General features: G+C 37.0%; 1 protein-coding gene across 3 annotated transcripts in view; it reads right to left on the reverse strand.

Moving 5' to 3' along the window:
- Positions 1-16910, reverse strand: part of UVRAG (UV radiation resistance associated) — a 302584-nt gene that overhangs the window by 126870 nt on the left and 158804 nt on the right. For all 3 annotated transcript variants that reach the window (XM_074400911.1, XM_010334331.3, XM_003923486.4), the window contains exon 9: positions 2357-2441. In XM_074400911.1, the coding sequence (XP_074257012.1) occupies positions 2357-2441 (85 nt within the window). The remainder of the gene's footprint in view (positions 1-2356; positions 2442-16910) is intronic.

Consider the following 16910-nt stretch of genomic DNA (forward strand, 5'->3'; position numbering starts at 1 on the left):
CCAGCTCTTCTCTTACACTACTTAAGAAACACGACCAACAGATAAAATACCTGTAAAATAAGTTGTCCGATCAACTGTGTCAAGAATTTAAGAACAAAAGAAATTTAGGAGAAACTGTACGTCAAAGTGTAAAAAAACTATAGTATAATGCAAAGAGCACTGTGATATGATATCACACATATATGATCTTTCTCCCTGGTTCTTATCACAGAGCACTTAAAAACCCTTGGAATTTCCTTAGTGATAAAAGTGTCTTTTGCTATTCATTATGAGCCCCTTTTGATCACACCAGAGTTTTGCTAATGAGATAACTTAAGGCAGGGCTCCTAGACAGGATGGAACTGGCCACTAGAAAGATCAAGTGATGAGAGGGTTGGACTTTCTTCCCCATCCACCAACCTCTGAGAAGAGGGCTGGAGCTTGAGACCTATGCAAACTCTCGCACAACAAGATTTAATGAGCTTCCAGACTGTGGCAGTGTCTGGAGATTGATACGCATGGACAGGGCATGGAAACCCATGCTCCCTCCTCCATACCTTGCCCTATGCATTTCTTCCATCTTGTTCATCTGGATCTTTTGTAATGTCCTTTATAATAATCCAGTAAGGGTTAAGTAAATGTTCCTCTGTATTCTGTGAGCTGCTCTAGCAAATGAATCAAATCAAGGACTGGGTTATGGGAAACCCTATTTAAAGCAGGTCAATCAGAAGCACAGGTCACAACCTGGGGCTTGCAACTGGCATCTGATGTGGTGGTGAGGCAGTCTTGCGGGAATAAGATCTTAATCTGTGGCAGCTGATATTATTTGCAGGAAGACAGAATGAGAACTGAATTAAATTATAAGACATACAATGAGGGTCTGCTGGAAAATCTAATGTCAACAGTGTTGTGCTGAGTGGTGTGTAACAGCGCAAAAATCACTGTTTTTTTTTCTTATTGAAACAGCATTGAAGACATAATGGGATCTGGTCCTGGCTTTGCTAGTGGGCTGGACAAACAGGAACTTACCAGAGCCTTGCCTTCCTAGCTGCAAATTGAGAGAATTAGAATAGATATTCTCTATGGTTTTCTCTAGGTCTAGCATTTTTTAATCCTCAACTGCTAAAGCTTTTGAAGAAAAGTGCAGGTGGATGGACTTTCCAGGAATAGTGAGTGAAGATGAGCAAAAGAACAGAGGTACCAATGAATTAAGCATGTGTTGGAAAAAATGAAGATAAAAACTATTAGCGTGCCGGGCGCGGTGGCTCGAGCCTGTAATCCCAGCACTTTGGGAGGCCGAGGCGGGTGGATCACGAGGTCGAGAGATCGAGACCATCCTGGTCAACATGGTGAAACCCCGTCTCTACTAAAAATACAAAAAAATTAGCTGGGCATGGTGGCGCGTGCCTGTAATCCCAGCTACTCAGGAGGCTGAGGCAGGAGAATTGCTTGAACCCAGGAGGCGGAGGTTGCGGTGAGCCGAGATCGCACCATTGCACTCCAGCCTGGGTAACAAGAGCGAAACTCTGTCTCCAAAAAAAAAAAAAAAACTATTAGCATCTGTTAAATGAATGCTGGGAGAGTGACTAAAATTAACTTCAGTTGCATAGTGCCCATTTATTAAAGGCTATTTGAAAGTTAAGCAAAAGGATCATCATATTAAGAAGATAAAAATGCCAGGCATGATGGATCATGCCTGTAATCCCAACACTTTGGGAGGCTGAGGCAGAGGATCACTTGAGGCCGTAAGTTTGGGTCTAGAACTTATAGTCTGAGGCCACAGTGAGCTATGATTGCACCACTGCACTCCAATCTGGGTAACAGAGTGAGACCCTGTCTCTGAAAGAATGAATGAATGAATGAATATGTTTCTCCACATTAAAAAAAAATTAAAAAAAACAAAGTAAAAATAGTATTCTTAAGAGGAAAGGTCTGATAGTAGCACAGAGGACAATCTGGAAAGATGAAGAAACTGATGTTAGGGAGATAATCTAGTTGTTAAAGTAATCCAAATGAGCTAACAAGAAGCAGAAGTAAATCTGAAAAAAAATATTTTAAAAAGATCTATAAGCTAAACCACATATAGAAGACAGGAGGAAGAAATTCAAATATTAAACCATGATGCTGTGGCCTGAGAAAGTCAAATAGTGTTCATGTTTCTGATTAAAACTACATATTAGGCGCTTTTATAACTGGCCTCTGGCACAGTGCATAACACACAGTAGGTGTGTAATGAATATGTGTTGAATAAATGAATGTGGCACTAAGCTGTATGAACTACAAATTCATACCAGCAGTTTTAAAGAACGCTACTTGTTCAAATCCATCTTCACAGTAAACTCAACACTCACAGCAATGCTTCTCAGTGTGCACTTACCTTTTTGCAGTGCACTCCTTCCTCAGCTCATTTAGGGATTCCTTCTGGAGTTGAAGTTTGAGGTGCTCAGCTGAAAATGCACTTCCTAGAAAGAAAAGGAAGGAGACAATTCCATAGGTAACATAGGATTACTCAATCACAACCAGAGGCCAAGCCCAAAATCCCTGACTGTAAGAGGGAAATAAAGAGTTAAGGAATGTAGGTTGAGTACAGAGATCTTCTAGGGAGAGTAGATAAATTTCCCTATTGGTCCAATTTTCACAAAAGTCCAGCCTCTGGCAGAAGCCTAAGAGTATATGCCTAAGACTCTCTGTCTATAGATATTTCTCAATTACTGACTGAGAAAGATGGTCAGTAATTGATAAGATTTTAAAATTCAAACTTCACTTTAGAAAAATGAGTGGTTAATTCCTTTCCAACTGAAAATGCTACATAATAACATTACTGAAAGTACGTTTTAAAAAAGAGTAAAAAGTACCTGTATTTTGACTACTATAATACAGTTCATAAATCTAAGTAGTTTCTATGAACCGTCATCTTTCTTATAAATATCACTATTTATCATGCCTGTAACCCCAGCACTTTGGGAAGCTGAGGCTGGCAGATCACTTGAGGTCAGGAGTTCAAGACCAGCCTGGCCAACATGGTGACACCCCATCTCTACTAAAAATACAGAAATTAGCCGGGCACGGTGGCTCAAGCCTGTAATCCCAGCACTTTGGGAGGCCGAGGCGGGTGGATCACGAGGTCGAGAGATCGAGACCATCCTGGTCAACACGGTGAAACCCCGTCTCTACTAAAAATACAAAAAACTAGCTGGGCGTGGTGGCGCGTGCCTGTAATCCCAGCTACGTAGGAGGCTGAGGCAGGAGAATTCCCTGAGCCCAGGAGGCGGAGGTTGCAGTGAGCCGAGATCGCGCCATTGCACTCCAGCCTGGGTAACAAGAGCGAAACTCCGTCTCAAAAAAAAAAAAAAAAAAAAAAAAAAAAAAAAAACAGAAATTAGCCGGAAATCGCTTGAACCTGGGAGGCAGAGGTTGCAGTAAGTCAAGATCTTGACACTGCACTCCAGCCTAGGCAATAGAGGGAGACTACGTCTCAAAAAACAAATCAGTATTTAGGAAATGTGTAATCTGATTTTTCAGCTATTTTTACATAATGACAGCCTGAGTTATACCTGTATAAAATTTAACTCCATGAATGTGAATTACAGGAATATTCCACATTTTAAATGACACCCTGATACTTCAATTCTTTTTTTTTTTTATATACAGGGTTTCTCTGTCACCCAAGCTGGAGTACAGTGGCATGATCACAGCTAAATGCAGCCTCACCTCCACCCCCTCAAGCTGAGGTGATCCTCCTGCCTCAGCCTTCCAAGTAGCTGGGACAACAGGCACATGTCACTGTGCCCAGCTAATTTTTAAATTTTTTGTAGAGACAGGATTTCATCATGTTGCCCAGGCTGGTCTTGAACTCCTGAGCTCAAGCCACCCACCTGCTGCAGCCTCCCAAAGAGCTAGGATTATAGGTCTGAGCTACCATGCCTGGCCTTCCCACCATATTTAAGCACCCTTCTTTTCTCTTTCAACATATTATGAAGACCAATAAGTTGAGAACTCTGACCTCTAACAGAACTTAACCAAGGAACACAACTTACCTTTTTTATAGCCCACCATATAACTTCTTCCCAAATCTTCAACTTAATGATATTTTAAGACATTTAGGTTGACACCCTCTACCCCCACATACTTTATCAGAAAGCATTATGAATTCTTCTACCACTAGAGAAACATGCAGTATCATTCTTCATCCCAGATAAATTAGGCTGCCTAAACTCAAATAGCATTAACAAGACCATAAATAGGACCAAAGACAGATCTGGGCTTCAAAATACAAATGAGTGTCCCCCTCCTCAGTTCAGAAGACTCTAGAAAATGTTATTACATGATCTCCCCTTAAGAAAATTCCTTGGAATGTGATAGAAAGGAAATTTAAAAATATATACACTAACCAGCTAACAAATGGGTTAAAATGTAACATATCAGGTTCCTTTCTCTATCAAAGCAAATGCAGTTTAGCAGGCTGGTCTCGAACTCTCGAACTCCTGGCTCCAGGCAATCCTGCTTTGGCCTTCCAAAGTGCTAGGACTACACATGTGAGCCACCACACCTGGCAATATAACTGCCTTTATATTGAAAGTGGATTTCTTATAGACAGTATTTATTTGGGTCTTGGTTTTTGTTTTGTTTTAAATTTAATCTGGAAAATCTCTTCTGTAACTAGGACTATTATACCCAATAAAATCATTGCTATGCTTAAATTAAAATCTACCATTTTGCTAGCTGTTTTCAGTAAGTTCCATCTCTTCTTTGTTTCTTTTTTCTCTCTCTTTAAATGCTTTTGGATTGAGTATTTTTTAGTATTCTATTTTTCTTCACTATTGGCTTACTTTTTAATCTCTTTAAAAATGTTTAATGGTTGCCCAGGAGTTTACAATATATATCTTTAATTAAGCATAGTCTACCTTCAAAAACACGTCAAGCATACCTTATCTGAAATGCTTGGGATGGGAAATATTTTAGATTTAAAATTTTTTTTCAGATTTTGGAATATTTGCATTATATGTACTGGTTCAACAACCCTAAACCCCAAAATCCGAAATATGAAATGCTCCAATGAGTATGTCCCTTGTTGGCACTCAAAAAATTTCAAAGTTTGGAATATTTTGGATTTCACATTTTCTGATTAGAAATATTCAACTTGTAATATTATACCACTTCATGTACAGTGTTAGAAAACTAAAAATAGTACACTTTCAATTGTTCCTTTTCCTTTTTTTTTTTTTTTTTTTTTTTCATTAAAAAAAAAAAAAGACAGGGTTTCGCCATGTTGGACAGGCTGGTTTCGAACTCCTGACCTCAAGTGATCCACCCGCCTCGGCCTCCCAAGGTGCTGGGATTACAGGTGTAAGCCACCGCGCCCGGCCATTTCTTCCTGTTCCCAGTTTTCAATCTTCATAGATTTTACTTCATGTATGCAGTAAGCTCACAAACATTATTTTTGCTTTACAAAGTTGATTATCTTTTTTTGTTTGTTGTCTGAGACAGAGTCTCACTGTTGCCCAGGCTGGAGTGCAGTGGTGCAATCTCAGCTCACTGTAATCTCCATCTCCTGGGTTTAAGCAATTCTCCTGCCTCAGCCTACCAAGTAGCTGGAATTATAGGTGCCCACCACCAACTCTGGCTAATTTTTCTATTTTTAGTAGAAATGGGGTTTCACCATGTTGGCCAAGCTAGTTTCAAACTCCTGACCTCAGGTGATCCGCCTAAAAACATACATATTCCCTTCCTCCCTCCTTCTTGCCCTGCCACATCCCTAGACCACTATATTCAAACTGCTGAGAATCAGAAGTGAAGAGAAAATATTCAAGGCAGCCATAGAAAGAAGAAACATTACCTGCAGAAGAACAAAGATTTCCTAACCTGTCCTCAATCTTTCTTGTGAATATCCAATAGAGGTCAATGCAGAATAAACTACAAGCTGGTATGAACTGCCTTATAACTGCTATAGTCACATACTAGTCCACACTTGGTCATTAACAATTTGTTAAAAACTTTAGCTCAATTATTTTACCTTATTATACAGCAGCCCCAACTTCTTTCCATGCTCTTCCATTAGTAATCAGTACTCACATCCTAGGTCTCCTTGGAGACTGTCTGTCTTTCATTATACTCAACCTACTTGGTTGCCTTGACATCCTAGTTTTCGGAAGGATTTAAGAAAAGTTATGACTTCGTACATTACCCAGTTTTTTTTTTTTTTAATTGTTAGGGTAGAAGTGAAACTCCTTCCACCTACATCTTAGGTAGAGGCTGGAAGGAAAATTTGAGGAGATTAATTTGATTTTTTTTTTAAGTTCTCCATTCTTTGTACTTTCTACTTTGGGTCAGCTATTCTGTTTATTCAGCTTGGTCTCATTCATGCTGTTTTCCTCAAATATCTGATGATCATTAGTGCTCCTTTCAAACCCATGAATAAGTGATTAGATTGATTAGTATAGGCAACCTGGATACGTTTCCTTTGTAGCTATGAGATTTAAATAAAAGGCCTCACCCCTTAGTGCCATTAGTATAAGTGAGCTCCTCCTGTTGACAATTAGGCTTTCCTTCTGTGTATATCTGCTGGGAGAAGGTAGGTATACTTTCACTTTAAATTACTGCAACTGTCAAAGGGAGCTTCACATTGGGATTTTATTCTGGGTAGGTATTTCACTCCTGAGTAGACTTGTCTTTCATGTTTTCTTCTGGGTTGGCTTTAAAAGTCCAGTCACTTTAGGTTCTACTGTGACTTTCTACCATGTCAAACTCTTACACCATGAGACCTAACCAGGTCAAGAATCTATTATGTTTAGAAAGCAGCTACAGAAAATGTTACAGAAAGTTGCTCCAAATGCACAGAAGAAGAATGGGCCAACTGGCTCAACTACCCTGATTATTGCTTAAGTTAATTCTTGATTTCAATACTGCAAAATTCCAACCTTGAATCCTCCGATGGTTCTATCAGGAAACCTCCCTGTGGCCATTTGCATTTGTGTTCTAGGCTGCGGTTTTTCTCTACTTTAGTTTATTCATCAAAACAGTCCTATCTACTTTGAGAACTGTGCCAAAACCTTTGCTATTCCAATGGCATCCTCTTTTGTTTTCACCAGTACCATGGTTTTATTCTTTATACATGTATCTTTATCATCACATCAATAGGTCACTGGTAGAGAGAGGGAATACAAATGCTGGAGCTTGGTTCACCATCTTCCAAAATTGCTTTGGCTCTGTCCAGGCATATATCAATGCTCTACTCTGTTAAATAAGATAGGCTCTCTGTTCAGCAAGAACACAAGTCAGGCACTATAATTTTAATAGCAAAATGTCAATGTTGGCTCCTATGAATATAATAGCTAAGACTATGAATCTTGCTTCCAGCAACAAAATAAAACACAGACTCTTGGTTCTCTCTCATCAGAGTTTGGTCTAAGACTGGCCAATGGCCAGCTCCTGTCAAAATTACCAGTTAAAACCAATAAACTGTCATTCTTCTGGGTTTTCTACATCAAGTCAGATGACCAAAAAGCAATATACTTGGAGTACTTTAGCTTCCCTCCCTGCAGAAATGCCTTTTCTGTACTATGATTTATGATGTTGTCCTTCTCAAGGGTTAACAGGTATTTCTTGCTGTAACTTTTGCAAAATTACAACTGACTTTATTTCATTATGATATTTAATATCTTGCACATAAGAAACTGAATTCTTCTCTGCATTTAGTGCTAAGAGAGTATATTTCTCTCCTTAAAAGGCTTCCTTAAAACAGGCAACAACAACAAAAAAATGATACCTTTCATACCTCTACACAATTGGCTTGACAGCTGAGGTCAGAGCTAATGTTAGTTCTTAAGAACAATAAGCAGATCCTATGGAAGGCAGTGAACTGTATTTAGAAAGCCCATGAACTTAAGAATCAGAAAGATCTAGGTTAAAATCCTACCTATGCTACTTTCAAGATTCTAGACAAGTTTCAATTTCTCTGAACTTCATTTTCATCATCTGTAAAATGGAGATAATTTCATTTTTGTTTAATATTTGCATTCTTGTACCAGCCCCCGAAAAGCTTCACTGGAATTGCTCACAATTCCCTAATCTACTTCCATGCCTCTGTATAAACTGCTCCCTTTACCAGGAAAGTCTCACCTTCTTCTCTGAGTTAGAATACTGTCTATTCTTCTAACTTCTACCTGCATATTCTTCTAACACTTAGAAGAATACTGTATAGTCTTCTAGGCTCAGTGTGTCACCTCCTTTACCTGTTGTTCTGATTTCCTTATGTTCATCTTCTGCGTTCCTATAGCTCCCTTTATACACTTCTGTTATATATTTATCACACCTGCCATTTTGACTCTAATTGCAGTGTCTAGTTCTTTGCAAGTGTTCCACAAATGATGAATAAAATGACAAAGGCATATATACAGAAAAATAAAAACCAATGCTTCCTGCTTCCTTAACATGTCATATGCTCTCTTTTTCCTTCTATGTTCAACCACCTAAATGTGAATGTACTTTTTTTGTAAATGTCAATTCCAGTGCATTTTGGGAGTAAGGGAAGAAAAAATTATGACAAACCAATATACAATTCTGTCAGGCATATTTCTACACATCTATATCTTCCATGGCAAAAGGGAGAGATTAAATATGACAGTTTGCAACTCCTACAACCGAATAAGACATTACTGGAATAAATTACTATATTTACATGGAAATGGAAAGAAAATCAGAAGTTTGCTTAGGGCTCATACTTACCTACCTCTTCCCCTAAACTCCCCTTCCTGCAAGTTGCCTGGCTTTTAGTGCTAAAAACATAAATCCCAGGGAGAATCTGTCCTCAGGTCTGGACATTTTTTTGAAAGTCAGATATTAATAATTTTGAAAAAAGCCGATTTAGGAATTTCTGTCAGAGGCTATTTTAAAAAATCAGAATACATACAAACTAATAAAATTTAAATTTTGCCATCATTTCAGATATAGTTTGAGTTTAAAAACTGAGAAACAACTTTTCATGACTAATTGTATGACCTAAGAAAAGGAGAAAATTGTTATACAACACTTAATAACGTGTTTACAACTTCAAATAGAACCTACAACCTTTTGATAGAAATTTAAGACTCAATTTAAACATACTGTGTGATTCTTCTTTTATCTGAGATGCAGACCAAAAGGACACAGTAATTTACTGACCAAGCAGAAGCTAATTAAATAGAACAAACTACATATGTAGGTCACCTTAATGACATTTTTTTTGGGGGGGTGAAATGACAGTAAGAAACTATCACAATTGATGGGAACTTCACATAAAATATTTCTATTTTGGCAACAACTTTTTATTCACTGAAATTACCAAGAGTAATTTCTTTCCCCAAATCTGAGCAATGAAATCTGACATATCTGACCTCTCCTATTCACTATGTCACAAAAATAAATTGTTTTTACTCCAAATTGCCAAAGTAAAATAGGAGAAAAGTATGGCTAGTTATGGAATTCTCTCTCTCTCTCTTTTATTTTTTATTTTTTATTTTTTAGAGACAGAGTTTCACTCGTCTCCCAGGCTGGAGTGCAATGGCGTGATCTCGGCTCACTGCAACCTCCGCCTCCTGGGTTCAAGCAATTCTCCTGCCTCAGCCTCCCGAGTGGCTGGGACTACATGCTGCGCCACCATGCCCAGCGAATTTTTTCTGTATTTTTAGTAGGGATGGGTTTCACCATGTTGACCAGGATAGTCTTGATCTCTTGACCTTGTGATCCACCTGCCTCGGCCTCCTAAAGTGCTGGGATTATAGGCGTGAGCCACCACGCCCGGCTAGAATTCTAATAGGTCATTCCCACCAAATGGCTTTTCAGTATTAAACAGACGACAGTCATAGACACACTTGGGTCAAAGATTTTTTTAAAAAATCTTTTTATAAAATGCTGCAAAATATATCATCAGCATTAAACTTATAATAATAACAGTAATAAAGAGATGCATAAAAAAAGGGAACAGGTCACCATCATTCTGGCCTGTCCTACCTTTCGGAGAGAACCAAAATCTTAATAGAGCTACAAGAAATCTTGACCAATTTTTTGTTTTGTTTTGTTTATGAAGAGGAAATAAGCTCAGAAGGTTGAATGACTTGTCTAAGGACAAAATTGGAAAATGACAGACCCAAATCAAAGCAGTGATTGGAAAAAATCCACTTCAGTCATACTATAATAAAAAGAAACAAAGCAAAACAAAGTTCTCTAACACTTCACAGGCCAAGTGGAAAAACAGCAAACTGTGAGTTGACCTGGACACATACTAGAGAAAGCAATAATGACGTTTTGTTTAGTGGAAACAAGACAGGCTTTGGAGTAAGAGAAACCAGTGTTTGAATTGGGATCTGTCACTTAATTGGGACCTCAGCAAAGTGTCTCTGAGCCCTAGTTTTCCTTGTTTGGAAAAAAAAAGGTAAAAATGATATCTTAAGACTATTTTGAGAATTAATGACATACCAAAACTAAAATATCTGGCACGTTACGGGATTTCAATAAAAGTTATCTACTTCATGTGATTTATGTGGGATTCGAATGAATGTATTTTGTAAAGTTTTAGGTAGTATGGAATACTGAGAAAAGCATAGAATTTAGAGTTGAAATCTGCGTTAAATTTGGGTCCACATCTCAACTTTGCTCCTAATATTGTCTGTGTGTTCCTGGCCAAGTCACTTAACCTCCCAATACTTCACATATGTCCTATTTAGCTTTCAGGGATGCTTTAAGGATCAAATATAAGAACTTTTGTATAAGCACTTTTTAACTGTAAGGTTTATATATATATATATATATATATATATATATATATATATATATATATGGTTATCCTTACTATCAACAAAGTAATTATATTAAAAAGTAGCTTCTTCCCACAAAGATTCAAAAACTCTCCTTTTGTAAAATGTATACCACTTCCCAGGTACCACTGAAGTATTCTTGGGTTTTTATCAATATCTGTTTATAAGTGATATGGTGTGGATGTGTGCTCCTCCAAACCTCATGTTGAAATGTGATCCCTCATGTTGGAGGTGAGGACTAATGGGAAGTACTGGAACATAGGGGTGAATCCCTCATGAATGGATTAACACCATCCCCTTGGTGATAAGTGAGTTCTCACTCTGACAGTTCAGAGGAGGACTGGTTGCCTAAAAACCTATAGGACTTTTCCCCACCCCCCCCCACTCTGACTTCCACAATGTGATATGCCTGCTCCCACTTTACCTTCCTGAGGCCCTCACCAGGAGCAGATGCTGGCATCATGCTTCCTGTACAGCCTGCAGAACCATAAGCCAATTAAATTTCTTTCCTTTATAAATTACCCAGAATCAGCTATTTGTTTATAGCGATGCAAAAATAAACTAGTACAATAAGAAACCTAGATTCTACTGAACACATTTCCTTAAAACCAACATTTCATACCATTTTTGGAGCTAAGTTTCCAGCAAACTAATTTTGACAAGAGCATTGCTTTTCAAAGATCTGGGGGTTGAGTTAGGACAAAAGACCCTGTAAAGCAACACAGAATTCATCAATGGGAAGATTACTTGGCTTGAAATACTGAGAGGAAATCTGTTTTTTATTAAACACTCTAAGTTAAACTACTAATACCTTCAAGAAATGAAAATATATACACTAATAAACATTAATACTGAAAAGATCAGCTCATGACCCACTGGAAGTTGCTGCAGACCACAGGTTGAGAACCACTGCCTTTGAGGGACAGGAAGGGAAAACGTATGAGTGTGAAGTAATGAGGCCCTTTGGAGTTATGTGACCACTCAGCAAGTCAGCAGCATGGATAAAAATTATCTTTTTGGCACTTTCCAATAAATCATCCTGCTGTAATGAATTTTTATAGACAAAAACATAAGCACCTGGTTTCTTCCAAATATTTACACAAATTAATTCCTTTGCCACTATTATTAGCAGCTATCCTTACTGAATAGATGTGTAAAAAGATGTAGAAGGTAAATAATTCCTTTGTGGTCACAGAAGAATCAGTAGCAAAGTCACAATTAAATATCAAAATTACTGACTTTGTATCCTAACTGAGCTCTTGGATTCAGAATCAAGTACCTAGATAAGCACCAAGTACCAGTCACAGTATGTAAGCAACCACTAATAATATTCATATTAACAAATCATTTCACTACTGCCAGCAAACACACTAAACCAAAGCTGCAAATGCAAGAGACATATCCATTTTTCACCTTCGTTGAGCGAATACAAGTGACTATGGGGTGCTTCTAAAGTATTTTAACTTCGCTCAAGATTCATTAAATAGTACATTTACGTAACCGTACAAGAATAATGTTCAACACAAGCATAAAATAAAATATGCTTAGAATAGAATCCTGAAGAATAAGTATGTATCTGGTTACCTAGCACAACCACTATGAAGAACACAGGTCCCCAAAAAGTAGACCAGGTTATGCTAGTAAATACATGTGGTTATCTGTATCCACTCCCCAGTGCCGATCACCACAGCCCACAGACATGCACAACAGATGAAAGAGTGAAGCCAGCAGCAGCACTCTTTCTCTTACTTACGTTAGGGACCAGAGTGTCAACATTAGATCCTGACCTTCTGAGGACTACAAAATAGTGCAGGGGAATACAAAATAATTCTCATCTCAAAAACATATATAAAAGTGAGAAAAGGGCACTTGAAGTACAAAGTCAGTGTTAAAAATAAATTGTGACCCACCATAACAAATACATATTTAACTTGAAGGTTACCATTCTTTCTTTCCATGATAAAACAGAGGTTCAAGAATGTGCAACTGAGTTGACTGTCAGAATTAAAATACTAGAACAGATATCTATAAAATTCTGTCATCTCCCTTTGCAGCACAGTTAGGCAGCAGTAACTCTGAATGCAGGCTCCGCCATAACTTTCTATGTATGTGGCTTTGGGCACACAACTTGTTATGTGGCTTTGGACAAACCATCCTCATCTGTAAACTGGGCACTAACTGGGTAGTATCTTTATTATTAGGAGGTTAATAATACCATGCTAAGTGAAAAAGAGCCAGATATTAAAAGGGCAGATAGTATGATTCCGTTCATATGAAATGCTAGAAAAGGAAAATGATATCAGAAAGCACATCAGTAACTGCTAGTGGCCAAACGATGGAGGAAGAAACTGACTACAGTGAGGCCAAAAAGATGTTTGCAATGATAGAAATATTCTATAGCATTGACTGTGGTGGTAGTTACCTGCTTGAATACATTAGTTAAACTCAGCAAACTGTGCATTTTAAATTGATTAATTTGATTGTTTGTAAAATATACCTCATTAAAACTGATATTTATGAAAATTTAAAAAGCAAGCAAATGAAATTTCACATATTGAGCTCTTATCAATTCACTAAAAAAAAAAAAAAAAAAAAAAAAAACAAAAAAACAGTTAATGCAGCCGGACACGGTGGCTCATGCCTGTAATTGCAGCACTTTGGGAGGTTCAGGCAGGCAAATCACCTGAGGTCAGGAGGTCAAGACCAGCCTGGCCAACATGATGAAACCCCATCTCTACTAAAAACATAAACATTAGCTGGGGATGGTGGCAGGTGCCTGTAATTCCAGCTATTTGGAAGGCTGATGCAGGAGAACTGCTTGAACCCAGGAGGCTGAGGTGGGAGTGAGCCAAGACCGCTCCATTGCACTCCAACCTGGGCGACAAGAGCAAAACTCCGTGTCAAAGGAAAAAAAAAAGAAAGTTAATGCAAAAATGACAAAATGGATAACGGATGCAGGAGGGTAAACCACAAAATAAGAAGTATCAAAAAGCTTAAACTCTCTATTAATGGTGAAATATTAAAAGCTTTCACTGAAACTGGAAATGAGAAAAGGATATTCACTGATATCACTTCTATTTAATATTGTATTGGATATCCCAGATAACACAATCAGGTAAGAAAAACGTTTTAAGGCTGGGCTCGGTGGCTCTCGCCTGTAATCCCAGCACTTTGGGAGGCCAAGGCAGGCAGATCATGAGGTCAGGAGATGGAGACCATCCTGGCCAACATGGTGAAACCCTATCTCCATTAATAATACAAAAATTAACTGGGCATGGTGGCGCACGCCTATAGTCCCAGCCACTTGGAAGGCTGAGACAGGATAATTGATTGAACCCAGGAGGTGGAGGTTGCAGTGAGCCGAGATCAGGCTACTGCACTCCAGACTCCAGCCTGGTGACAGAGCGAGATTCTGTCTCAAAAAAAAAAAAAAAAGAAAAAGTTTCAAAGGCATACATAATAGGAAATGAGAAATAATGCCATCATTTGCAGGTGAGATGACTGTACAAACAGAAAATTCAAAACAATCTATTAGAAGTAATTATTAGAATAATCTATTAGAAGTAATTATTAGAACAATCTATTAGAACTAATTATTAGAACTAATTAGTAAGTTCCTTGGATATAAAATTAACATACAGAAATCAGGTGTAATATGCATATAAGTCATTTGGTAAATGTGAATCAAAACTAAGATGAGATACAATGCTATACTCACTAGGATGGCTATAATTAAAAAGAGAGATAATAACAGGTATTGATGAGAAAATGGAGAGACTGAAACCCTCATATGCTGTTGGTAGGAATGTAAAACAGCTGCTGTGGAAAATGGTTGGCAGTAACTCAAACACTTAAAAATAGAGTTCCCACATGACCCAGCAGTTCCACTCCCAGGTGTACCTAAGAAGAATGAAAACAAACATCCCTACTTACTAAGAGTTGTATATGAATGTTCATAAGCAGCTTTATCTGTGATAGACAAAAAGTGGAAAGAAGCCAAATGTCCAACAACCGATGAATGGATTTTAAAAACGTGACATATCCATATACCTGAATGTATTATTCACAGTAAAAATGAAGTAGTGATACATGATACAACGTGGATGAACCTTAAAAATAAGATGCTAAACAAGTGAAGTTGGTCATAAAAGACCACAACATTGTATGATTCTTTTCATAAAAAATGTCCAGAAAAGGCAAATCTAGAGACAGAAAGTAGATTGGTAGTTACTTAGAATTGGGGGGACGGGAAGTGTGGAATCACTGCTAAGGCACAGGAGTTTTCTTTAGGTGGGACAATCAGACTGTGGTGATCAATGCATAACTCTGTGAATAAACTAAGAAAAAGTGAGTTATATACTTTAAAATGGCAAATTATATAGTATAGCAATTGTGTCTCAATAAATCTGATTTTTAAATTTTCTGCAGTATTCTACATTTATAACAAATAATTAAAATCATTACTAATTTAATTTACTGTATAATGAAATTTAAACATAATGAAACTAAATTAGAATATAAATAAATTACCACAGCAAGACTGCAGATGTAGGGCTCCAACCCTAACATTAACAATTACCAATCTGTCTATAAGGCTTCTGGTGAATTTTTCTTTAAACATGATATAATAAATACCAATACCACTTTAAAAAATCTATTAATTGTGTATCTATACACCAGAAACTAGTAAAAATAAAATTTAAAGATACATACAATAGTGTCATAAAACATCAAAAAATAGAAATAAATTCAATGAATCATGAGAAAGACCCATACATTAACTATCTTATTTCAATAATGTTTTGTAAAGAAGATCTAATAAACAAAACATGTATCATTTCCCTGGGATGGAAGCCTCAATATTGTACAGATGTCTATTATACCCAATGACATTTGATAATATATTCAATGCAGTTCTGTCAATATCCTAGCAAGTCTCAGCAAGGATATACAATTAAGAAAAAAATATCCTAGATAGGTTTTCTTTTCTATGTAGAAATTCACATGAAAATGACATACAGCAAAAATAACCATTGTAATCTTGAAGAAAAACACTAAGCTGAAGAACTTTAACAGATATCAACACCTATTATAACATGAAAAAAAAAACCAGCGAAATAATGGCAAAGGATCAGAAAAATAGACTGATGGAACAGAACAGAGGGTTCTTAACAGACTTACAAGCATATTGTCATCTGACTTATGAGAAAAGCGAAACTGCAATGCAATGGAGAAAGGATGATCTTCAATGAGTAGTGCTGGGTCGACTGACTATTAACATGAAAAAAAAATAATCTTGACTGTTAACCTCACATCACACACAAAGAGTAATTTCAGATGAATTATAGACATAAATGTAAGAAGTAAAATAGTAAAGCATTTCAAAGAACACATAGAAGAACACCTATAAAATCTTAAAATAGGTAAATATTTCTGCAAATAGACACAAAAAGCCTTATATATGAAAGACTGATAAAATGGAACTTCTGTTCATTTAAAGGTATCATTAAAGAGTGAACAAGCAAGCCACAGAATGGGAGAACAGATTTTTGAGCATATGCCAAATAAAGAATCCATATCCATAACATATAAAGAAATCTTATCAAAAAAAAAAACAGTCAAACCAAACTTTTTTTAATGGACAAAAGATTTCAACAGGTGTATCACCAAAGAGTATATCTCAGTCAGCAAGAAACATATGAAATGTTTATAACATTTATAACGTATGAAAGACTAACTTCATTAGTCTTCAGTAAAATAAAAATTAAAACTGCAAGAGAATATTACAACATATCCAACAGAAAGGCTAAAATGAAAAATACAAATTACCGAATGCAATAAATAAAAAATATACAAAAAGTATAAATTCCTGACAAGGATGTAGGAAGGAGCAATACTGGATGGAGGGGAGGTAAATGGGCACAATCACATTGGAAAACTGTTGGACACAATCTACTAAAGCTGAAGGTATGTACATTCTCTGACTGTAATTCTACTCCTCAGTTTCTACTCAACTGAAACACCTAAAAAATTTTTATTAAGAAACATATAAAAGTTCTGCATTAAGAAACCTAGAAGGTTCATGGAAGCATTAACTATAACGGTTCCAAAACGAAAATTACTGAAACCAACAGCAAGAGT

The sequence above is a fragment of the Saimiri boliviensis genome, chromosome 6, assembly GCF_048565385.1.
Source record: "Saimiri boliviensis isolate mSaiBol1 chromosome 6, mSaiBol1.pri, whole genome shotgun sequence".
NCBI lineage: Eukaryota > Metazoa > Chordata > Mammalia > Primates > Cebidae > Saimiri > Saimiri boliviensis.